The sequence below is a fragment of the Eptatretus burgeri genome, chromosome 11 (genome assembly GCF_056783735.1).
Source record: "Eptatretus burgeri isolate ZD-2024b chromosome 11, Ebu_testis_v1, whole genome shotgun sequence".
In the NCBI taxonomy this organism is placed as follows: domain Eukaryota; kingdom Metazoa; phylum Chordata; class Myxini; order Myxiniformes; family Myxinidae; genus Eptatretus; species Eptatretus burgeri.
Window position 1 is genome coordinate 99,913,042 of NC_140971.1, and position 26,263 is coordinate 99,939,304.

General features: G+C 44.0%; 1 protein-coding gene across 5 annotated transcripts in view; it reads left to right on the forward strand.

Moving 5' to 3' along the window:
* Positions 1–12,330: 12,330 nt before the first annotated feature.
* The window catches only part of LOC147017759 (cysteine-rich secretory protein LCCL domain-containing 2-like), a 206,943-nt gene continuing 193,010 nt past the window's right edge, over positions 12,331–26,263 (forward strand). For 2 of the 5 annotated variants that reach the window (XR_015049622.1, XM_085847647.1), the window contains exons 1-3: positions 12,334–12,563; positions 15,886–16,265; positions 23,721–23,839. Coding sequence is in view for 3 of the 5 variants with exons in the window: in XM_085847647.1 (XP_085703773.1) it covers positions 16,023–16,265; positions 23,721–23,839 (362 nt within the window). In the remaining 2 variants the exon portion in view is untranslated. Of the gene's footprint in view, positions 12,564–15,885; positions 16,266–23,720; positions 23,840–26,263 lie in introns of all 5 variants that reach the window. The other 3 variants (XM_085847645.1, XR_015049623.1, XM_085847646.1) reach the window with 3 other exon arrangements.

Sequence of the window (26,263 nt, forward strand, 5' to 3'; positions counted from 1 at the left end):
GCACGAGGGCATGAGTCACGCCGGGAGCGGGGTAAGGGCGGGAGAAGGATAAGAGGAGATCTTTTCTTTTGTTCGTGGGCAGAGTTGGAGAGGGGAGTTGAGTAGTAAGCGTTTTGCTTCGGCAGAGAGTAGTCGCTCAGCAGACCTTCGGGTCCTGCTTGGCTTGGGTTAGGGTTGAGGCCTTCGGAAGCTTTTTGCTTCGGCTGGCTCAGTGAGCTTCGGCTGAGGCCTGACTCGGGAGGAGGCTTTTTGGAGGCTTTTTGCTTTGATGGTTCCGTGAGCTTCGGCTTCTGCTTGGCTCGGGAGAGCTTTTTGCTTCAAGCTGCCCTGTTTGGAAGGAAGTTAAGCCGGTCCCTTGGCTCGAGCTGCGAGTGGTGGCTTCTTCTTCTTGGTTTGTGGAGCTCTTTGTTCTCCATTTTGGTTCCCGGCTTGGTGCGACTCATTGACCTCTTCGTGGAGGTGGTTCCTCGAAGGATCGGCGCATCAACGGGAAGGATCAGCGCCTCGTCTCACCTGCACGTGTTGAGAAGCGCGGGAGGATTTGCGGGAGCTTGGGAAGGATCGCAGCTCACAGCGATTTGGATCCAGCTCGCTCTCGCTGGAGCCGGGTCTGAACAACTTGAAGACCACACGAGGTGGAGAGGTTCGAGATAGGTTCTGGGTTTCGGCTCACCTGTCCTCCGAGCTGGAGCTCGTTATTAAAGGCCTCTGCCACCATTTCTTGGGTGTGTGTGTGCGTACGTGTGTCCGTGGGCCCGTCTAATAAGTAGGAAATTGTTAAGTGCTTTGTGTGCTGTAAATGTTTGCATTGCATTTCGTATAGACGGTCGTAGTTCTTTTGTCGTGCTTTTGTTCTTTTGTCGTGCTATGTAATTGCATACGTGTTTTGCCTTGTTTAATTGCATACATGCTTTATTATAATAAATGTCCATGTGTGAATGTAAACCTGTTCTTTGCATCCATTCCCCCATTAAAATGCCATCTTGCATTGCGGAATATTAGTTGATTTTTAAATAGCCGGTAAAGTGATCGGGTCCAATGGGACTGCGCGATAATACCCCGCTCGGTTATCCCAAAAGGAAGCGAGCTGCTTAAGCGGCTCGTTTCCAAGCGGTTCCGTTGAGGTGCAATTTCTCGGTAACCGACCCGCGCGAATAATTAGGTAAATCGAAGATTTGGCGATCGGACTCTGTTGCGCGGGTTGAGTGCGGACAAGGTTGTGGTGTGCTTAAAAACGCACCCATGGCTGGTTTCCGGCGTTGATCCGGAAAGCCACGACTGGATTGTCCTTTCGGTGGGCGAAGCGACCGCTATTGGTTAGACGCGGTTGTTCGCACGCCGACGGGTCGGAAACTACAACAATATGAAGGAAAAGAAGTGCTTCAATCAATAAGTCTCAATTTTACATTTGCTTGTATGGGAGGGGGAGGAAATGTCTCCTATTTTGGGCTTTTGGGGCTTGAGTCAGAGAGTTTTTCCCTTTTTCCCCATTCATTTGAATGGCTGCCTCAGAAGCCCCATTTATCCTCTACTAGTGTTCCTGTCTCCTCATTTTCCATTGCAGTGTTCCCGTCCCCCTACATTTTCCAGTGAAGTATTCCCGTCACCCGTTTTCCAGTACAGTATTCCTGTCCCCACATTTTCCAAGACAGTATTCCCATCCCCACATTTTCCAGTGCAGTATTCCTGTCTTCCCACGTTTTCCATTGCAGTATTCGCATCCCCACATTTTCTCAGACAGTTTTTCTGTCCCCTTACATTTTCCAGTACAGTATTCCCATCCCCTGTTTTCCAGTACAGTATTCCCATCCCCATGTTTTCCATTGCAGTATTCCCATCCCCCGTTTTCCAGTACAGTATTCCTATCCCCACGTTTTCCAGTACAGTATTCCCATCCCTACATTTTCCAGTACAGTATTCCCGTCCCCCGTTTTCCAGTACAGTATTCCCGTCCCCCGTTTTCCAGTACAGTATTCCCATCCCCACGTTTTCCAGTGGAGTGAGGTGTGTTGAATTAATATTTTGTATTGCACAGCGGGGGACGTTTTGCATTCTGCGGCGATGTTATGTTCAAAATTTACACGTTTGGAAAACGGCAGTGACGTCATCAGGAACAGCAGTGATGGTTTTGTCTGTGTTGTCAGTGCTTGGAGAGAGAGTGAGTAGATGGTGTTTGAGGTAAAACGGCCGTGCTATGAAGACTTGCAAATACAAGCTGTAATTAAACCATTACCGTTTACAAGGACAATCATTCCTGTATGAAACAGATGTCGTTTGATTTACACAGCGGGAGGTGTTTTGAATTTCGATGTTTGTCGTGTCCGCTCTCAGGTTGGCCTCCTCCTGCGTCGAAGTTCCAGGTTGTATTGGCCAGCTGTTTTTGAACACAGCGAGTTTATATATCATATATATATATATATATATATATATATATATATATATATATATATATATATATATATATATATATATATATATATATATATATATATATATATATATATACACACAGCTAGTTTTTGGTTCGCGGGCACCAGCAGTGACCACTATTTTCGTTGTGTCTGTGTGTCTGTCTATCTGTTTGTGACTCTCTCCAGAACATAGCTCCGTGACGTTTGATGCGATCTTGATGAAGTTTGGACACAAGCTAGATATCATGGTCTGGTTGTGTCTTTTTGTACAAGGGGCATCCCACGCCCCTTGTTGGCGGAGCCACGCCCACTTGAACTATTTATTACTGACGAAATCTAAAGATTTTGTAAGTATATTGATGACTTCCGTCCTCTGATTGTGTGTTTGTGTGTTTGTTTGTGTGTGTGTGTGTGTGTGTGTGTGTGTGTGTGTGTGTGTGTGTGTGTGTGTGTGTGTGTGTGTGTGTGTGTGTGTGTGTGTGTGTGTGTGTGTGTTTGATTGTAGGCACGATAACATAACTCGAGAATGGAAGAAGCTACCAATGTCAAATTACACCACGTGATTCAGGAGGGTGATGGCTAGCGCTGATTAGATTTTGGTCAAAATCGGTCAAAGGTCAAGGTCATAGCGAGGTCAAACATTCGATTTTTGATGATTTGGTACAGAATCATCGTAGAAACTTGTGGTTTGCGTCGCTACCTTCTCTAGAGACAGCTTTTATTTGACAAGGTCAGAGGTCAAGTTGACGATTTCGTAAGTACCAGTCCATGACTGCTTGTTTATTTATTTTCACGTTTTTTTTCTCGCAATTTCATTTCCTAGAAGCTGTGCGTAATGTCCATAAGTATAACATATTAAAAAATCCGATTTGATTTGGTCAATTTTGATGGAAGAGATAGGTTTTTACGGTAGGGCTTCCTCAAAAGCTTCCACTAACTCAATTGTACCTATCGTGGCATTGTTCAGTAATGTCCACGAACCATCATCGCCTCCCAGCTTGTCTATATTCTTTATTTGTTTTTTTTTCTCTATTTGCAAATCGTTTATTAGTATAGGCAGTGAACGATCGAATCTATATTCTTTATTTGATTTTTTTTGTTGTTGTTGTTGTTGTTGTTGCAATTCGCTCATTAATATAGGTGGTGAACAAGAGGAGGTAACTTGTTTTTTGCCTACAGAGTTGTATGTTACCTCTCCACCACCCAAATAAAGGTATGCATTGGAAGAACATGTTGCATGCTTGAAACAAGATCGCCCGTAGGACAGGTACTCTGCTAGTCTGTATAATCTTTGACAGTCGGTCTGTCTGTCCGTTTGGGGAGGAGCTTCCCAATTCATGGTGGGGCTTCCCCCTTTTAGAGAGTGGCTTCAAAATGAAAGCACCGCCATTTTGTGCACTCCGTATTGGCTCTTTTGTAAGGCTCGCACGTTTTTTGCTCTCTCACAACTTTATTTTAACTCTAATTCGATATCCTATTTCATTTTTCATGGTCGCTAAAATGGTTTGTTTCATTTGTAGCAAAAGGTGAGAAAATCAGATGAATATTGGCGTTTTTCGACAAAAATGCATTCTAATAGCCTTTTTCGATGTATCTGGTCAGGTGCAATGTGGGTAGTAGTGAGGGGATAGAGGAGAGAGGGAGAGTGGAAGAGCAAGGGGGAGGGGGGAGTTTCCCTACTTAGGAATCTATACTAATAAATGTCAGTGTGCATCAATCAGTCAGTCAGTGTGTGTGTGTGTGTGTGTGTGTTTGTGTGTGTGTGTGTGTGTGTGTGTGTGTGTGTGTGTGTGTGTGTGTGTGTATGTATGTGTGTGTGTGTGTGTCTCCAATAACTCCAAAACCATGAAACCGAGTGGTCTGAAACTTCGCATGCATACAAAGGGAACTCCAAGGAAGTGCGTGAGTGAAATTTGCACGTTTGGGGTAATTAAAACCCTCATTTTGAGGATAATTAATGGCCTTATTTCATTATTTCCTTCATCAGGCACACCCTCGGCCACCTCACTCTCCCTCAAGGTGTATCAACTGTTACCTCGCTGGGGTTGTATTTTTTTGGCCTGCTCAACCATGCCTTGATTTGGAACAGGCCACAACGATTTCTTGACGATAAAGTTTTTTTTTTTCACTTTCCTCACTCATATTATCAAATGCCTGATCATAATACCGATGAATTCCATATTTTCCAGTGTATAATCCGCAGTTTTTTATTGGCAAAAAAAGGTAAAAGTTGGGGTTGCAGTTAATACATGGGAAAAGAAAAAAAAATCGGTCATAAAAACGATCAATGCTGAATTCCAATTATATTCCAAATGAACACTTTTTTTTTTAGCAGTCAGAACTGCTGTTAAGCTAAATTTTGCAAATTAAATTTTGAAAATCGGTTCAAGTTCAGAGTTTGTACAGCGTTTTATGAACCATGTGTGGAAATTAAAAAAGAAAAAAAAAGCCAGAGACACGCAGATTGTGTGGCGTATAGAGAGCCTCTTGGCTCTGAAAGTGCCATTAAACACAAAAGAAGAACACCTGTTCTCACATCAAAAGAAGAATTATTCACAACAGCTAGAGTCTTTGGCAAGGACACTTGCAGATCGAGTTGAAAATCAGGAGTTCACACAATTTTTTTTAAATTAGGTTCTCCAATGAGTACCAGCAGAAATGGTTTGAGACTCACAAAAAAATTTGTTGTCAGTTTCGAGCATGCTCGTCTGCTTTCCCACTCGCCACTCCAATTGTTAATGCACACCTCAGCTTTGTACGCATCTTATTCCTCTGTAAGTGGCCTCTCAGAACATTCACTCCTGAAGAGACACTCACAAACCGCTCTTTTTTGTTGTTCTGGACGCTGCTGAGCTGTCTCTTCTCCCTCTTCACTAACACGTTCTCCTGAAATCCTTTTTTTTGTTATCTTTGAAAGTTATAAACTTACAGTATAGCTTATAAACTATATTGTTATGATTTATAAACTTAATGTTGTACATTTAAATTTTGAAAATACTGTAAATCAATTGTCAGAATTATCACAGAAGAATCAACAAACAAGACATGTTACCAACAGAAGAATCAAATGTTACCAACAAACAAAAAAAACAACAGCGAGAGAGTTCTTCACATTAAGTCATGCACTGAACCTTTCGTTACTCACTCTGAGCTGCACCGCTTTTTGTCCTGCCTCCATTAGAGGGAAAACAGACGGTTACGTTGGATGAGCGAACAGTTGCTCTCCAGTCTCTGGAGGGAAAGAACCACTACAAATCTAAAACTGGAGCACCCACCTCAAATGAACTTGCAGGCAATGTGACGATCAACAAGTCTGGTGATGAGAAGGACCGACTCGCCATCATGCTCGGCTGCACCGCAGACTGTGGCAAGCTTCCCACGCTTGTCATGTTGAAAAGGAAGATGATGCTCAAAGACAAGTTTCCAGCCGGCATCATTGTTTGTGCACAGCAGATGGGGTAGTTTGACAAGGGACTGGTCCAGGACTGGATGTGCATGGTCTGGAGTAGTAGGCTGGATGGTGGTCTCTCTTGATGACGGAGCATGCTAGGCCTGGATGCATTCATTTGTCACAAGACCGCCGACACCAAAGCGCTGCTCTGTCAGACCAACACCAATGTCATCATCATCCCAGACGGGATGACATCGCTCCCGCAGCCCCTCAATTGTCCATCAACAAGCCGTTGAAGGACGGGCTACGTCGCTGCTGGTCTGACTGAATAATGAGTTGGGAGAAGACCAACGCCAAGAGTGGGAGGATGAGAAAGGTCGACCTTCTGGATCATCAAGTTGTGGGAGGAGATACCATCGGATATCATCAAGTGAGCATTTCTGAACTGTTGCATCTCCAACAACATGGAAGGCACAGAGGACATCATTTGGGAGGAAGAGGCTGCAAATGATGGAGACAGCGACGTGGATAGCAACGGGGACTTGCTTTGTCCTGATTCAGACAAGGAGTGACGTGCCTTCTTCGATGAGGAAAGTATTAACGAGGATTTCCTCAGGTTTAGCTGAAAAGCTTCATTAGAGCCAAAAGGCCCTTTTCAGGGCCACAATTCCACAAGAAATATGTGTTACCGGTAAGGATCCCTTTTCTTCCTTTTTCTAGTGACAAAAAAATCCTCTTTATCTTTCTATAATTCCAGCAATCTCTGTGTGTGTGTCTGTGTGTGTGTGTGTGTGTGTGTGTGTCTGTGTCTGTGACTGCTGTTTCTCGACAACCACTGGTCCGATCTAATTGAAACTTGCCAGCTATATTGATGGGGATCTGAGTATGTGCCTTTTCAAGGTTTGATATTAATCGGACAAGTGCTTCCCAAGTTATGGCCATTTATTTACCAACCAATGACAGGACGCGTTGCGTTGGCGTGGCCGATGCACCATTTAGTTACCAATCACAGGACACGTTGCTGCGTCGGCGTGGCTGCGTAGGCCGGTGCAAGGCCGGCAGACGATGACGATGACGATGACGTCACGTGCCGTGCCGGTTACGATGGGGATCGATCGGTGCCTTAGTTACCGTGGCGTAGGAGTGGCAATGGTAAATGGCAGTGAATGTCATGGCAAGCAAAGACAGGGAGGTAAACTTGATTTTAATTTGGATTTTAATTAACTCTGTGTGTGGAAGTGTGGTTGTCGCGAGAACGCGAGAGCGAAGGAACGGCCTGTGTAGTTGTCGTTCGGTTTGAAAGTTTTTTTTTTGTTTTTTTTTTGCATGTACGGCCACTCATGTACGGTCACGCATGTACCGGCACATGAGAGCGAAGGAACGGCCTGTGTGGTTGTTGTTTCTGGCACGCGGTTTGAAAGTTTTTTTTTGTTTGTTTGTTTGCACGTGCGGCCACGCACCTACGGCCACGCACCTTCGGGCATGCACTAGTAACATTAAAAAATAAGAAAGAAAAATAAAAACTTGGAATCCTCTCCTCTCTCTTCAACTTCTTGAAAATGAGAATAAGACTGTTACACAGAATTAAGCGGACATGGGAATAAGCATGTTGATACCTCCGTCACTTTGTTCCATACAAAGTTAATGTACAAACGTATTTAGATCTACATCAGAAAATAAAATGATCAATATATTGGTTCACTAGCGCCAGCCAGAGTGACCACTATATTCGTTGTGTCTGTATGTCTGTCTGTCTGTCTCTCCAGAGCACAACTTTGTGGGATGTGATCCGATTTGGATGAAACTTGAATATGATGTTGATATAAATGCCTAGTTTTGTCTTCATGGCGATGGGCGTCCCACGCCCATTGTGGGCGGAGCCATGCCGACTTGTAATTTTTGTTTTTTTCATATTTTTTCTCGACTTTTTATCGAAATTCCCACTCGAGAAATTGTGCGCATTGGCTATATGTACAACATCTAAAAATTCACTTTGGTTCGGTCAATTTTGAGGGAGAAGATAGGTTTTGAAGAAATGGGCGGTGACAGATAGTGGGGTCTCAGCTAAGATTGAGAAAAACTATGTAGTGAGACTGAGACTTTGCAATACAGTGAGACGTCTCATCACGCGCCTTTTTGGTTCACGAGCGCCAGCCAGAGTGACCACTATATTTGTTATGTCTGTGTGTCTGTCTGTCTGTCTCTGTGTGTCTGTCTGTCCAGAGCATAACTCCGTGGACTTTGATCCGATCTTGATGAAACTTCTTTATGTGTTCGATATCAATGTCGAGTTGTGTTTTCCTGGATGAGGGCATGCTACGCCCATTGTGGGTGGAGCCACTCCCAAAAAATAGCCATTTTTAGGGGGTAGTCGGATTAAAAATCTATCTTCTCCTGGGGAATTGACTGAATGGAATGGGTTCTTCGGTATTTGAATAGCAAAATGAATTATCTAAAACCTGACGTTGTCCGATTTTTCATTTTCGTCCCAAGGTCAAGGCCACAAGGTCAAAAACTTAGAAAATTTCGAATTTTGACATAAAAATCATACGACCGCCCAAACTTTGAGAGCGAGGATGACAATATTTTTTATGCATAATTTTAATGTCCACAACATTGTTCTGTGACCTTTAAAGGTTATGCAAAGGTCAAATTTTGAAAGTTGTTGAACGAAACCGGGTTTTCGACATTTTGCAGCTAATAACCTATCACCCGTACCACATCATGTTGATCATTTTTATAACTTGGTCAAAAATTATCACATTGTCTCATCCTTGACTTCTGAAACAATCTACATCGTCAAATGCCGCTCGTGAACCATTGTCATCTTCAGACTTGTTCCTTTTCTTTTTTGAGGGTGAAAAACATGGATGCGGTTAATACACCGGAAAATACGGTCGCTTATAAACGCCCGAAGACGCTAGTGTCCTCGCCTGTCGTTATTTCATTTCTGCACAAACAATAACCTCAAGAATCTCTGAACCTTAACCTTTTTGTGCTATCTGCTTTCATCATCTGTCTCTGTGTCTCTGTCTCTGTCTCTCACGTCTCACGTCTCTCTCTTGGTGGTCTTTCTGTCTTCTACCGTCTCCTCTTTGACCTCTGTACCCCCCTGCTCTTTCTGAGATATCTCTCCCCCCCCCCCTCCTATTTTCTGCAGGGAGCTCAAGGTCCCTTCTGGGAAACCTCCTTCTGGGAAAACTACCAAAATCAAGAATCACTGCTCACCTTCACTCTTTCATTCCTCTTTTTCCCCACCTTTGGAACAACCATTAAATCCTTCCTCTTCTCCCACACTCTCTTCAATCCCACTCTTCCCTCCAGGTTTTCAAAACAGCTGTTCACCACCATCTCTTATCTTCCCCCATCCAAAACCTCGATCTTTTCTACCCACGTTAATCCACCCCAAACCTACCTCCTTCAAATTCCCTGCTTTCTTTCCTGAAAGCCCCAGTAATGTCCATCTTGTATACCCCGTGTTCCCCGCCCCATCCCTCTCCCTTCCACAGATCTCCGAAGTCCTAATCTGTCTATTCCCCACTGTTTTGTCCTTTTATCTCCCGCGCCTCTTGTCTCCTGCCCCCTTGTTGTACGTTCTGTGTGTTAGCTCTCACACGAGCCTAGACATTGTATACAACAAAAAAAGCCTTGGGGATACCAGGGTTTTCAAAAATAATTTATCGGTCACGTGGTCTGGAAACCATATTGGATTGAGCAAAAAATTAAAAAAAAAATTCTTTCTCTTGAAGCACTTCTTAGGTCGTCATGAAACTTCACAATTATGATCTAGAAGTGATGAGGAATACATGTTTTAAATTTCATCTTGATCGGACACATGGTCTGGCAGCCAGAATTATTTAATTTTTGATCTGGGTTCTTTTTGATGTGTGTATATATATATATATATATATATATATATATATATATATATATATATATATATACATATATATATATATATATATATATATATATATATATATATATATATATATATATATATGTTTTGAATAAAGCTAACATGGCTGTGGCTGGATGGGTTTGAGGGTAGAGTAGTATCAGCTGAAACCCGATTCCTCTCCAGGTTCCTCCTGATGACTTCATCTTTGCTTTTTTGCTTGTTCGGGTTCCTCATGATTACTCCAATGCAGGACTGTGTACCGATCTGGTCTTCCATTTGATTTGAATTTAAATTATTTTAATCCCATTCTAAATTCAGTTGAATAATAATAATAAAGAAACGTCATGGGTCAGGGTCAGGTGTCCGATCAAAGTGAGGGTCACATCAAAGAGGGACGTCTCGGTGGTCAGTCATCACTGCCAGCAGTTATAATGTGACAGTTCTAGTTTATACGTCTCTTATTAATTAGGTAACACACCAGTACACAAAGAGCACACAAAACTAAACAAAACAACTCCTGGTGAGGGTCTGCAATCTCTGATTGATCTTTTTGTTTGTTGACATCGTTTTTTTTTTTCGTTTTTTTTTTCATTTTTACCTCCGCCACCGAAGTTGGACGCAGGTTATGTTTTCACCCCTGTCTGTATGTTGCTTGCGAAAATCGAAGATTTATTAAATCCTGTATGTTCATTGGTCGTGGGTGTTATTCTGTCTGTTTGTTTGTATGTCAATCGCCTGCAGGTCACAATTTTAAACCGATCTTCACGAAATGGTAGAGTTGGTCCGAAGCAAGAAGCTTCTTGATTTTGATGTCAAAAGGTGAACATCGGTCAATAACTTCGGTGAGATTTCTAAAATCCTCAATTTTCATCCGATTTACTTGAAATTTTGAAGAGTATTTATATTTCAGGTCAATGAGTTAAACCGGCAAATAATTATTTTTGAGGTCTAAAGGTCAAAAGGTCAATATAGGCCAGAGGTGAACAATTTAGGTGAAATTACCAAAATCCTCAATTTTCATTTGATTGAGTTGAAATTAGAAGTCTCGGACTTCCATATCAGGCCGCTGCATTCAACCAACTATTTTAAAGGTCTTTTGCAACCACCAACGGGTTTTTTTTTGTTTTTGGGGGTTTTCCAAGTATGGTCCTCAGCACGACATCTTTCTTGTTTGTTTGTCTTTTGCTTTGGAGGATACCTCAAACAGTTAGGGACACATTCGGACCAAACTTGGTGGATATGGCTGTGTGTGTGTGTGACAAGGATGAATTGATCATATTTGGGGGAACATCCGGATACTAGAGTTTTTAAAAGTGATTCCTCACCGTTGAGAGATGGGGCCAAAAACGATATGTTGCTCGATATCTCAAAAGGTTTTGGACGGATTATGACAAAGTTTGGTGGATGAGTTGGATCAGGTGACAAGAACAAGACGATTACATTTTGGTTCAGGTCTGGATCCAGACCCGGCCAATCAGTGGTATGCAAAACATAAACTGTTCAGCCTGGCGGAGGTATGCGCACTACCGACTGTCGTTCTAGTTATGTATACTTTTTCCAATGAACCTTGATGTCTTGGCTGGCTCGGTCATCCTCCTTCCCTATGAGGGAATCATGAACGATGGTGATATGATATTTCTGTGTTTCGTAAACGCTGCAAGAATAAGATTTTTTTTATGTTGTTTTTTTTTTTTTTTTTTACAAATGGAGGGATGTTTGGAATGACGAGTCGACGATCCCGAGCGACTGTTAAGTGCAGACGCAGTCCCTGTGGAGCAACCTGGCCGAAGAACATTTTTTCAGACACAGAAACAATTTGTTCACCCGTTTAAGTGTTTACGCATGACACAGCGTGTGCCTTCTCAATGCTGATGACATTGACAATTGCCAAAGCGATATTCTCCACTGAAACACCTTGGGGAGGAAGCATGCCGAAGCATTCTTGTGGGATCATTCCTCAAGCGTGTGGAGTTCCACTGGGTCGACCTGAAGTCGTGGATTTTATAACAACCAAAGACCACAAGGCAAGAATTTGGAATTTGATTCAGGATACTGGAAACTCTCTTCTTCAAATCGTTAAGGTCTTGAACATCAACAAGAGAGTGATAGCAGATGAGACGGCCGATTTTATGTCCCATACAAAAAGGCAAGGAGGTTGTGTACAAGTTACATAACGAATTGAGTCGTCACAGTGGCGGGTTCGATCACATAGCCGTGGCTTGGTGTGTACTGGATGTGTACAAACGGGGTCCACTTGGTTCACATCTTGCACACTTGGGTGGTTATTCTCTCACCTGGACGCTTTTCAGGTGCTGCATTCTGAAAGTGTTTTCCAATGTTTTTCGGTTCACACATCGTGAATCAAGAACGCTGATCATGGGACGTCTTCACAACACGTCGCACGCACTGTCTGATCGTCCGTTAACAACACAGCACGCATGATCCGTGTCTCCAATTCCTGATTAATCCAAGGCGAATTGATGGGATCAATATGTTCAGCGCCGCCAAGCTTGTGAACCTTCCACTGGACCCTGCGCGCCCCCACATCACAACCGTGTTCGGCACGGGGTGGTGTGTGTGCGGAGCCGCCGCGCATCACTTGCACGGATCATCGCGTCGACGTCACGAGTGGACTCTCCGCACATCCGCTGCAGACTATATAAGCGCGGGATGCCGGGGTCGCTGGTACAGCAGCATCGGCTCCGAAATTATTACTTATACGTGTTCGGGGGGTTGTAGTCCGCGGTCGATTATTATTCACCTGGCAAAGCTGTAGATCTTCGGACTGGGACGGACACCTCGTGTTTCCACGGATAGTTCACGCCGGGGATGCGAACCTGCTGATCATTACCATTGGAAGGTAAACTTCGTGTTTGAATAGTAACCGCGCTCATGGCTCATCGTGATACAGCAGTGAGGGGAAACGACCTCGTACCACGACTAGATCCCGGTGGTGCTGAGATCATACCATGACTAGATCCCGGTGGTGCTGAAATCGTATCATAACTAGATCCCAGTGGTGTTGAGATCGTACCACGATTACATCCCAGTGGTGCTGAGATCGTACCACGATTACATCCCAGTGGTGCTGAGAACGTACCACGATTAGATCCCGGTGGTGCTGAGATCGTACCACGATTAGATTCTGGTGGTGCTGAGATCGTACCACAACTAGATCCCTGTGGTGTTGAGATCGCACCACGACAAGATCCCAGTGGTGCTGAGATCGTACCACGACTAGATCCCTGTGGTGTTGAGATCGCACCACGACAAGATCCCAGTGGTGCTGAGATCGTACCACGAATAGATCCCGGTGGTGCTGAGATCGTACCACGATTAGATTCTGGTGGTGCTGAGATCGTACCACAACTAGATCCCTGTGGTGTTGAGATCGTACCACGACTAGATCCCTGTGGTGCTGAGATCGTACCACGAATAGATCCCGGTGGTGCTGAGAACGTACCACGATTAGATCCCGGTGGTGCTGAGATCGTACCACGATTAGATTCTGGTGGTGCTGAGATCGTACCACAACTAGATCCCTGTGGTGTTGAGATCGCACCACGACAAGATCCCAGTGGTGCTGAGATCGTACCACGACTAGATCCCTGTGGTGTTGAGATCGCACCACGACAAGATCCCAGTGGTGCTGAAATCGTACCATAACTAGATCCCAGTGGTGTTGAGATTGTACCACGATTACATCCCAGTGGTGCTGAGAACGTACCACGACTAGATCCCGGTGGTGCTGAGAACGTACCACGACTAGATCCCGGTGGTGCTGAGATCGTACCACGATTAGATTCTGGTGGTGCTGAGATCGTACCACGACTAGATCCCGGTGGTGTTAAGATCGTACCACGACAAGATCCCAGTGGTGCTGAGATCGTACCACGACTAGATCCCAGTGGTGTTGAGATCGCACCATGACAAGATCCCAGTGGTGTTGAGATCGCACCACGACTAGATCCCAGTGGTGTTGAAATTGTACCACACAATACTCATTTGTTTGAATGCAATAAAGTAAACTAAACTTGCTTTTCTCTTGTCCCATTGCATGTGCTCAGTGCATCATTATGTTTAATTTGCTAAATATATAAATGGTAACTTGATAAACGGGTTTGGCAGGATGGTTCATCGGCATCCTTAACACTGCCCCCCCCCCCAACTCTCAGCCCCCAATCCCGATCTTCTATGGTTCAACATCTGAAATGATTTCTCTTGAAAACTTTTGGAGACTTCACTTAATTGGACATGATTGTACATTTTGTTTTGTTTGATGTTGATTAAGATCGAGGCTCGAGGAGCAAGGTGATGAAGGCTATGAACTAACAGTCGTGCAGTGGAGCATGATTTGGTATCCTAAGATGTCATTGACTCGTTCATTATTGACTGCTGGTTAATTTGCCGGTCTTGGCATCGACGTGAGACCCCGAGCTGTTCGGGTCATCACTGAACTGAACATCACCGAACCCAGGCACGCCGTACTGCCAAATGCGTCCAGTCCTCACGTCCAATAACAAAATGTCTTGATAGACAGAGAATTCACATTCTTGCACTTTGTCCCACTGATGGCAGGTCGGTGTGCTATTTTATACAACCTTTCACCTGGCTCATCAAGCCAACTCAGGTGAGTCGTTTCTCCATAAATCCTCACCTGCTCACCCTCATGAAGTCCAGGCAGATTTCTCACCTGCATTCATTTGTTTCCTTATTCTGCCTCAGTCTGTTGTCTCATCTTCCTCACTTCAGAACTCGTTTCAAATGCACTACCCACCACTACCTCATGCACATGCATGATCTCCTCTACACATGCTGATTATTTCCCATTCTGTTCCACTTCGGGCCATTGTTACTCTTGTTTGTGTTATTGCTCCTCTTCTCCATGTGCATGTCCACCCCCCACACCCATCCCCTTCATTTGTGAACTTGCTGCTCAGCTCCTCAATGAGCCTCGACCCTTGTACAGAGACGAGCTCATTTTCACTCTGACTCCTGAACTCACAATTACATTGTTGCACTCTGCGTAGTTTTCCATTCACATTTTTCGCACATGCACATCTTTTGTCCCTCTCTCCCTCTCTCCCTCTCTCCCTCTCTCCCTCTCTCCCTCTCTCCCTCTCTCCCTGCATTTATTTACTTCTTTTTATATTTTCATTTACAGATGCTTTCCGACTGTTCTGTGATTTTTTTTACCTCAATGGCCGCCGTCGTATCAGCTTCAATGGTTGCCATTGCCATGAGGAATTGCAGTGCTTCCTCATTGTCTCGGGTCGCTCACCTGCATTTATTTGCTTTAATTTATTTATATTTTCCTTTACGGATGGCTCTGTGATTTTTTTTCCCAGTGTATCGGCTTCAATGTCCGTCAGCAAGCAAAATTTCAGCTTTATACGTCACCCAGAAGGTAACGAACATCAATATCAGTCAGTCATTTAGTGAGTCAGTGAGTAGTTAGAAAGAGTAGTTCATGTTAATACTTCGGCTTTTATGACAATCCAAGTTTTAAGTATCCGTAGTTTACATTTATACATCTTGTGTGTTCATCATTTTCATTTATCAGGTTCTCTGGAGGGGGTTATGGGACATTGTAACCACCCTGTAGATAATTGGTTAAGCAGCATTTAAGTGTTTTCTTAGAAGTGGAATTTGATGTTCTTCGTCGAATGGATTCTGGTGATTGTGCCGTTGATGGTTCTGGGTTAAGTTTGCCCTTCATCAATAAATATGGTCCCGTTCAGGAAGAAGAAGATATGCCACCAACTTTGACCGCTTCTGCAAGAGCTTATTTGTATTTAAATGTCAGGTAATTGTTTTGTATTTATTTATACCTATGTGTACTGATCATAACTGTCATTAATCAGAGACGATAGAGTGATGAAAACAAAAAAAAATCCCCCAAAATCGAACTTTGCATTCAAAATGTTTTGGCCTAAAACACTCGCAGGCACTCACTGGCGGACCTATGAAAATTTGACGAAGATCTGTTTCGCCATCTGTGAGAAATGTCGACATACAAACACACAGACAAATGGCATCTGGTACTAATTGCCAATTGGTATTGATTATTGATCAATATGGCATTGATTGGGATCGACTTTAAATGAAAAACATTCAGGACTTGATATTGACCTTAAATCCGCTTTGTCTCCTCTTTGCCCTTCTCCCTTGTTTTCCTACAGGTTGACCCAGAAAGTGGACAAATCTAAGCAGAGGCTGCGTCATATATTCACGCTCTCCTTGGCTAGGTCTTTGCCTTCTCTCTGATTACTTGGCTTGTTCTTCCTGAGCAGCTCTTTGTAACCCTTCCTCACCCGTCATGCACCCCCCTGCAGTTCTCATTCTTGGTTCTCTATTCGCACTCGCACTCGGCCCATCTAAGACCCTCGGTGCGCTCTCTGCCAATAGCACATACCCTGTTCAGCCGAAGGGCACTACAGGAATGGGGTTCTCCTTGCGAGTGCGGCGCTCTATTGATGAAGTTGATAAGCTTGCCATTGTTAAACTACATAACAAGCTTCGAGGGGACGTCAGGCCAACTGCGTCGAACATGGAACACATGGTGAGGGCACTCCAGCAACTGTCGAGCGTGCAACACCCAAACGTACTCACAATGTAAATGTTTATCTCCAGCATATTGAAGAATCATTCATTTGTATTTATGGTGTAATTTTTATTTTCTTGGCAGTTCCCTGTCTGATATTGTGATATATAATGTCTGATAGGATGGTACAGATCAAGTGCACTTACCTTTGAGCTATCGACTCTGAGTTTGAGACCACACTATAAAATTTAAATTGGTGGTTCGCAGGTAAGCCATAACAAAGTTTGTCATCTCTCAGGTGAATATCCCATTTGCCAGCATTGATGTGAAAGATCCCATGGTGTCCTTTGCGAAGAGGAGGCGGACATTCTGACCAAATTGCAAATTACTGCCATAACTCTCTCCCCAACCCACAACCCACAGTTTAGGAGTATGCCAACACTCCCAACATGAGTTTTGGGATGCCTTGTCAAGCAGTGAACTGATTTATGCTAATGTGAATGGTTGTATATACACGCTGTCTAAATCAGGAAGTGCAGAACGACAAGATAGTAAACAAAATTATATTTCAGAAAAATTAATGAAATAGCACAAAGAGGGGCGGTGTGGTGTTGCTCACAGTGTTGTTGTGCAATGCATGTCATCAGAGAGCTGTTACCCATAAGGCAATGCAGAATGACAATATAGAGTAGGTTTCTTTATACATACATCCCTTGTTAAACGACAACTCAATAATTTATGGAACTAATTTGTTATACGTATGATAAATTCGCTTTAACGGAATTTTGTATCCCAAAAGGAGAAAATATTTTGCGAGAGGATTGGGGGGTAGAATTAAACAACCCACAGTCTGTTGTTTGTCCTTCCATGCATTTCATACTGCTCCAGGTCATTTGCACTCACTTTTCTTACTGTACTGGTTTTCTTCACTTTTTGTACTGTACTGGTTTTCTTCACTTTTTGTACTGTACTGGTTTTCTTCACTTTTTGTACTGTACTAGTTTTCTTCACTTTTTGTACTGTACTGGTTTTCTTCACTTTTTGTACTGTACTGGTTTTCTTCACTTTTTGTACTGTACTGGTTTTCTTCACTTTTTGTACTGTACTGGTTTTCTTCACTTTTTGTACTGTACTGGTTTTCTTCACTTTTTGTACTGTACTGGTTTTCTTCACTTTTTGTACTGTACTGGTTTTCTTCACTTTTCGTACTGTACTGGTTTCCTTCTCTTTTCATACTGTACTGGTTTTCTTCTCTTTTCATACTGTACTGGTTTTCTTCACTTTTTGTACTGTAATGGTTTTCTTCACTTTTCATCCTGTAATGGTTTTCTTCACTTTTCTTACTGTACTGGTTTTCTTCACTTTTTGTACTGTACTGGTTTTCTTCACTTTTTGTACTGTACTGGTTTTCTTCACTTTTTGTACTGTACTGGTTTTCTTCACTTTTTGTACTGTACTGGTTTTCTTCACTTTTCATACTGTACTGGTTTTCTTCACTTTTTGTACTGTACTGGTTTTCTTCACTTTTTGTACTGTACTGGTTTTCTTCACTTTTCGTACTGTACTGGTTTCCTTCTCTTTTCATACTGTACTGGTTTTCTTCTCTTTTCATACTGTACTGGTTTTCTTCACTTTTCATCCTGTATTGGTTTTCTTCACTTTTTGTACTGTAATGGTTTTCTTCACTTTTCATCCTGTACTGGTTTTCTTCACTTTTCTTACTGTACTGGTTTTCTTCACTTTTTGTACTGTACTGGTTTTCTTCACTTTTCATCCTGTACTGGTTTTCTTCACTTTTCTTACTGTACTGGTTTTCTTTGGATATGGACACCCAGCAGGATTAAAAACAAAACCTGTCAAAGGGCGGAGGAGCTCCTTGTGAGCCAACGGCCATCCATATCTAGTGCCCAACTGTGTCTGCGGACGTCCTCCTGCAGTTGGGTTACTTCTTATTAGGAGGTTGGTGGCAGGATTTGCACTCCAGCCACCGTAAAACGCTTCATTCCGCAAAACGCAAAAACGCAAAAAAATCTGAAAACCCACTCCGTGGGAGTACCTCCTGTGCAGCTTCCCTTCGCAGGGCAGCTCACCGGATGATGGGATTGGGGCAAAGCCTTCGGGACCCCCAATCTTTGATAGGAGGGAAACCACGGGGTAACATCCCTGGGTCAGATTGCGGGAGAGTGTGTCGGAGTGGTGCTGAGGTGTCGTCCACCAGACGGCGGTCTCCTTGGGTTAACCTGAGGCGGTCCCTTCGGGTGGGTGCCTGGAATGTCCTATCCCTAAGAGAGGATGATCACCTGTCTCTGTTATCATCTGAGCTCAAGCGTTTGGACATCGGGATTGCAGCTCTCTCTGAGGTTCGGAGACCGGATTGCGGCGAGATAATGGTGGGTGGTTACACCTACTATTGGTCTGGTCGCTCTGATGGTTACCATACCCAAGGAGTTGCTGTAGCTGTGTCCAATAAGCTGACCCCAATGATAATTGAGGTAACACCGGTCAACGAGCGTATTATGAGATTAAGGATTCGTCACTCCTTAGGTGTCATTTCCCTGGTCTCTATTTATGCTCCGACTGAGGCGAGTGATCTTACCGTGAAGGACACATTCTACGCCACACTCGAGTCTGTGGTTGATCAGTGCCCCAGGACGAGATACACTTCTAGTCTTGGGGGATTTCAATGCATCGACTGGAACTGATAGGGATGGTTATGAGGTGTGTGTTGGTCCCCATGGGTCAGGAACTATGAACCAGAATAGCACTAAGTTCCTTGACTTTGCAAGAAGTCATGGACTTAGGGTGGCTGGTTCATGGTTTCAGCGCCCGCAAGCTCATCGCTGGACTTGGTATTCCAACGCTGGCGGTGTGGCAAAGGAGATTGACCATGTCCTCATTGACGGTCGTTGGAGGATGATCCAGAACTGCAGGGTCTACCGGAGTGCTCAGTTCCTCAATACTGACCACAGGCTTGTTGTAGCAACTCTAAAGCTGCACCTTAAATCCTGGAGAATGGTACCATCCCAGCCTAGGCTGGATGTTGCCAAGCTCAGGGATGAGAGAGTAGCTGAGGAGTTTGCGAACAGGCTGAGTGGACACTTGGGGGTCTGGGTGCCTTGGGGGTCCTGAAGAGTTGTGGAGCACCTTCAAGACCACCGTCCTTGATGTTGCCGGTGGATGCCTTGGAGTTCACCGCAGGGCAAAGAAGAATTTTGTCTCTCAAGGGACACTGGATACCATTGACCAGAGTCGCAGGGCCAGGCTGAATGGCAGAGCTGAGCTGTTCAGGGAGCTGAGGCGTAAAACTGTACGTGCACTGAGGGTGGACAAGGAGGCCTATGTGCGAGGAATCTGTGAGGGGTAGAGCATCACCTGTGGACAGGTGATTCTCGTCCGCCACAGGGGAATTCGCGCATTACGTTCATCCAAGCCCATCCCTCGGAGCACTGCAGTTCGAGCAGAGAGTGGTAGGCTCTTGACAGAGGAGTCTGAAGTGAAGGCCCGCTGGGCCGGTTACTTTGAGCGGTTGTACCAGGCTGATCCCCAGCTGTCGAGTTGGACGTCAAGGGGTGTTACAATCCCTGTTGCTGACCCTCGAATCAACTGTGGTCCACCATCGCTTGTGGAAACACGGGCTGCGGTGAACCAGTTGAAACGGGGCAAAGCTCCAGGGATCTGTGGCATCCATGCCGAACTTCTCAAGGCTGGTGGAAATGCTGCACTCGCGTCGTTGCATGCAGTTTTGTGCTCTGCCTGGAACACAGGCATGATCATCCCAACTGACTGGAAGAGGGGCCTTGTTGTCCCTCTCTGGAAAGGGAAGGGTGATCGCCAAGACTGCAACAACTACCGAGGGTGACGCTGCTCTCAGTGCCGGGCAAGGTCTTTGCTCGGATAATTCTTGATAGGGTTCGCCACCATCTGCTTGAGCACCAGCGTCCAGAGCAGTCAGGCTTTACACCAAAGAGGTCAACGATTGACCGTATCCTTGCACTTCGTGTCCTCACCGAACGCAGACGAGAGTTTCGGCAGGGGCTGCTTGCAGCCTATGTTGATCTCTGTAAAGCGTTCGATTCAGTGAATCGGGATGTCCTCTGGAGGATTCTTGGTCTTCGTGGGGTGCCACCAAAACTGATCAATCTGATGTCTGAACTCTACTCTGGTACTGAGAGTGCTGTGAAGTGTGGTGGTACCATCTCTGACTTATTTCCAGTTGTTACTGGAGTTCGTCAGGGGTGTGTACTTGCCCCACACTTTTCAGCACTTGTATGGACTGGATTTTTGGGAGGATGTCGGAGAGATCAAGTTGCGGTGCATCGTTTGGCAATGTCAAGATCTCGGACCTTGATTTTGCAGATGATGCAGTCATCTTTGCGGAGACTTTAGACATCCTCTTGGGGGCCCTCGAGGTGCTGAATGAGGAGTCGGAGCCGTTGGGATTACGGATTTCTTGGGTCAAAACAAAGATCCAGGCTTTCGGTGACATCTTGGATGCTGCTGTCCTGTCTGTGTCTGTTTGTGGTGAGGATGTTGAGGTCGTGGATAGATTCACTTACCTTGGCAGTGATATTCATGTCTCCGCAGGTTGTGAGCCGGAGGTCAATAGACGTCTGGGTCGGGCCTGGGAGTCATGGATTCACTGGATCATGGGGTGTGGCGCTGCCGGTACCTGTGCGGGAGGACGAAAGTCCGAGTCTTGCTCTATGGGTGCGAGACTTGGACTTTGACCAAGGATCTGAGACGGAGACTTAATTCCTTTGGTACCAGGTCTCTTCGGAGAATCCTTGGCTATCGCTGGTCGGATTTTGTGTCCAACGAGCGGTTGCTGAGAGAGACTCGGATGAGATTTGTTACCTGCATAGTCCGTGAGCGTCAGCTGCGGCTGTATGGACATGTGGCTCGTTTTCCTGACGCTGATCCTGCTCACCAGATTCTCTCAGCGAGGGAGTCTCATGAGTGGAGGAGGCCAGTGGGCCGACCACGTGCCTCATGGTTGCAGCAGGTTGACCATCATCTCAAGGAGATGGGGATGGGCCTCGCATCTGCCTGGGGGATGGCCAGACGGAGGCCCCTGGAGTACCGGCGGAAAGTGGACGCAGCGACGCGCTGTTCTGGCACATGCTCCCATACCTGACCTGACCTGGTTTTCTTCACTTTTCATCCTGTATTGGTTTTCTTCACTTTTTGTACTGTACTGGTTTTCTTCTCTTTTCATACTGAACTGGTTTTCTTCACTTTTCTTACTGTACTGGTTTTCTTCACTTTTTGTACTGTACTGGTTTTCTTCACTTTTCTTACTGTATTGGTTTTCTTCACTTTTCTTACTGTATTGGTTTTCTTCACTTTTCTTACTGTACTGGTTTTCTTCACTTTTTGTACTGTACTGGTTTTCTTCACTTTTTGTACTGTACTGGTTTTCTTCACTTTTCGTACTGTACTGGTTTCCTTCTCTTTTCATACTGTACTGGTTTTCTTCTCTTTTCATACTGTACTGGTTTTCTTCACTTTTCATCCTGTATTGGTTTTCTTCACTTTTTGTACTGTAATGGTTTTCTTCACTTTTCATCCTGTACTGGTTTTCTTCACTTTTCTTACTGTACTGGTTTTCTTCACTTTTTGTACTGTACTGGTTTTCTTCACTTTTCATCCTGTACTGGTTTTCTTCACTTTTCTTACTGTACTGGTTTTCTTCACTTTTCATCCTGTATTGGTTTTCTTCACTTTTTGTACTGTTCTGGTTTTCTTCTCTTTTCATACTGAACTGGTTTTCTTCACTTTTCTTACTGTACTGGTTTTCTTCACTTTTTGTACTGTACTGGTTTTCTTCACTTTTCTTACTGTATTGGTTTTCTTCACTTTTCTTACTGTATTGGTTTTCTTCACTTTTCTTACTGTACTGGTTTTCTTCTCTTTTCATCCTGTATTGGTTTTCTTTACTTTTTGTACTGTATTGGTTTTCTTCACTTTTCGTACTGTGTTGGTTCTCTTCACTTTCGTACTGTATTGGTTTTCTTCACTTTTTGTACTGTACTGGTTTTCTTCACTTTTCATACTGTACTGGTTTTCTTCACTTTTCATACTGTACTGGTTTTCTTCTCTTTTCATACTGTACTGGTTTTCTTCTCTTTTCATACTGTATTGGTTTTCTTCACTTTTTGTGCTGTATTGGTTTTCTTCACTTTTCGTACTGTTTTGGTTTTCTTCTCTTTTCGTTCTGTACTGATTTTCTTCTCTTTTCGTACTATTCTAGTTTTCCTCACTTTTCATGTGAGAATGACATTGAAGAGGATGTGGAAGTTGATTGCACAGGCAGGAATAAAGGGGAACATATGAGTGGGGGTGAGCAGTGATTCTGGATTTTGGTAGGTTCACCATTTGGGGGTTGATGGTGGACCATGTGTGTCCTACAGAAACCTGTGGGGGAGGTGGGGGACGAAACAAAGAAAAAGCAGAAGGTGCAAGACCAGAAAGGAGATAGTAGAAGACATAGACCACTGTCCTGTCCGCAATAGTGAAGTGATAGGCCCATAGACTTAGCTTCAGCACGGGAAATTCCAATGATCTTGAAGGCCTTTGTTTCTCCAGCATTAAGCTGAACAAGATGTGAGGCAGGGGAGCCAGCCCAGAGGGAAGAACAGTACTCCATCAAGCTGTGGATGAAGGCCTTGTCAGTTAAAAAGAGTTCAGGAGTGCCAAGGAAGGACTTTGTATGATGGAAAATGCCCAGTCGGTGTCTAGCGTTGGAGGCCAATGTTGAAATTTGGTTTGCCCAAGAAAGATCGTGGCTGATAGTGAGACCCAGGAGTTTGAATGAAAGTACCTCCTCAAGAGGGTTGTTAAGAAAGGAGATTTGGAGGGGGGAGGAGTGAGGTTGCCATATGGTCCTTTCAGGGAGAGATCGTGAGAGTGTGAGATTTGTCAGGATTAAAAAACATTTTCCAAGTGTTTGAACAGCTTGTGATTTTTTTTTTCAAGGTCTGAAGACAGGAAATAGGTTGTAACATGCCTATCTGAAGGCATTTCATGGCAGAGGGTGGAGTCATCAGCAAAGAGATAAAGAAGATTTTCCAGAGATCATTGATGAAGATCAGGAATAGGAATGGGCCCAGAACCACATGTTGGTGCTCCCTTGCTGGTGTTGTTGCCCCCATTGTTGTTTTATCGTCAGGAATATCAGATAAAAGAAAACCGCTTGGCTCTTCATGGCTATTTATTCCACCATGCTCCATTGCATTGTAGCCTCTCTCCTGTCAAGTCTCATTAGCATCCAGGACATTAAAAAACAAAAATAGAAAAAAAAGAATAAAAACCTCGTTTTATTTTGGGCATAAAATTCAGCTCTGGACATTACAATACTCATGGGTGTGAACACACTCACAAATCTTAAGTTTTTGAAGTTAACCCAACATCTAAACAACATCTGCAATGATGAACTTTCTTCATGCACACTGAAAAGGTTGTCTGATTGTACAGAGCTGGGATGAAGATCTTGCACGTTCGGCTGCATCGTGGGCGGCACAGTGTGTCTGGGACCATGGTCCTGAGACGCTGCTTCCCTCCATTGGTCAAAACCTGGCTGTGCATTGGGGCAGGTGAGCTCACAGTAAAGAGAATGAAGTTTAGATGCTCTTCTTATTGTGTCGCACTATGCTGCTTGTTGTAATGCCATTTGCACTTGAGTAAGGGGGAGAAATAGGGTCAACAACAATCTGATAATTTAAAGTTCGAGGCCTGGTGCGATTTGTCTCTCAAAATGCATGCATATGCTTGGCCGCGCAACGGCCAACCTAGCCATATCTAAGTTTCTGCAGTTGTGACATTGGCCATCTGTAATTCTGGATTCTGACAGTGAAGCAACAGTCTCTTCGACGGAATAGAAAGATACATTCAGTTTGATCCCAGCAGTTATAACCAACAGCAGAAACAGGTCAAGGTATATCAATTGGTAAGGCCTCCCTCGTTTTATTCAATTAGGACACCATGGCAAATTACACTGAGGCCAAATCTGTGTTCAAACCCAACCACCTGCAAAGTGTTTTTCATCTTTAAATTGTATCTTAAACAAATGGGTTATCGAACTAGCTACAGTGAATTATGAGACGTATCACATTCAATCTGTATACCTTTACTAGTTGAGTATGCTTACACATTATGAGCAATAACGAACTGTGCTTCACCATTGTCATGGGTTGCTCACCTGCAGTGAGCACAACAAGGCTGCACTTACTTTTGGATATTTTCATTTACGGATGTTTTCCGACGTTTCTGTGATTTTTTTCCCGGTGTATCGGCTTCGATGTCCGTCGGCACGCAAGATTTCAGCTTTCTATGTCATCCAGAAGGTACTTATCTTTAATATCAGTCAGTCAGTGAGTGGTTCAAAGGAGCTTTATATGTTAGATAACTTTGTAATTAAATCGTAGAAAGTGGAAATCGGCTTTGCATCAATTGTTTGGACTCCACACAACACATGGATACCTTGATAGCTTCAACTTGAGCTAAGTGTACGATTTCCATTCTTTATAACCTCTTATGGTTATGTTTTCACCCCTGTCATTTTCTTTGTCTCTGTCCATCTGTTTGCTTGTCTGTGAACAAGAGAGTTAAGGACAGACTCGTATGAAATTTGGTGAAGAGGTTTGGTGTATGACAAGGATGAAATGATTAGATTTTGGTGAAGATTCGGATATGAGAATTTTTTAATCGATTCTTCACCATTGAGAGATGGAGCTAAAAATGATATATAGCACGATATCTCAAAAAGTTGTGGACGAGTTATGACAAAACTAGGTGGATGAGTTAGGGATGTGACAAGAACAAGCTGATTCTATTTTGGTTCAGGTCTGGATCCACATCCGGACTATCAGTGGGATACAAAGCATAAACTGTTCAGCCTGGTGGAGGTATGTGGTCTACTGAGTGCCATTCTAGTTCACTTTGATTTCATGGTGGTGTGTTATTGCAGCCAAATTCAAACTTCGTGCCACCTTCAGTCAAATGAATATAATTATTTAACAATGGCAACATTGTTTTACTTCTAGCATTGTATACTAGCTTTTTTGCATTGAAAACTAGCATTGCATACTTGCAAACACAACCTGTCGCTATGCTAATGGGGATATTAAGGGGGTGGGAGGAGGGGGGAGAAAGAGGGAGGGAGAGAGAGGTTACGACCTGGTTACAACTACAGATATTGGGGATGCTTCACAACTTTGCATTCTTCAGGTGTTTTATATATGCATATATATGTATGTGTATATATATATATATATATATATATATATATATATATATATATATATATATATATATATATATATATATATATATATATATATATATATATATATATATATATATATATATATTGTTGCGGATTCGCGCCCGCCAGCGTGCGGACGGCCACGTAACTCGAATCGCGGCACGTCGCCCACCGGACGGAAAATCCAGTCGTGACCCTCTCGGACTAACGCCGGGAACCAGTCACGGGTGGACCTTTCGGTCTCACCGCGATCGAGCCAATCAGCCCCCGCGTGGGATAGGGTTGCTCGCCAAATTCGACCTACCTAAGTACCCACGCGGAGGGTAGACCGGGCGATCGCACCTCGCCGCAGGTCGACTTCGGACACGGGCCACTTAAGCGACCCGTTCCGTACTATCAGAATAACCGAGCGGTGTTATCGTCGACCTCGACGGTTCGATTAATTATCGGGCGTATTCAGCCCACTACCAACCCTTTACGTGAAGCAAGATGAGGGTTCAATGGGGGAAAAGACGAAGCGAAGTGGGAGAACAGTTCAACAATAAAGCACATTTATTCGCGGCACACGGGAAGCACACAAATACAATTCCACCAAAAGCACACAAAAAAAAGAAAACACAATTCCATTTCCACAAAAAGCAAATATAAAAGCGAAGACAATGCAGAGCTAATACCGACTACCGAGCACACGGCAACACTTATACAATTCTACTTCACAGACGGCGCCGACAACACATACCCAAAACCAAGGAAA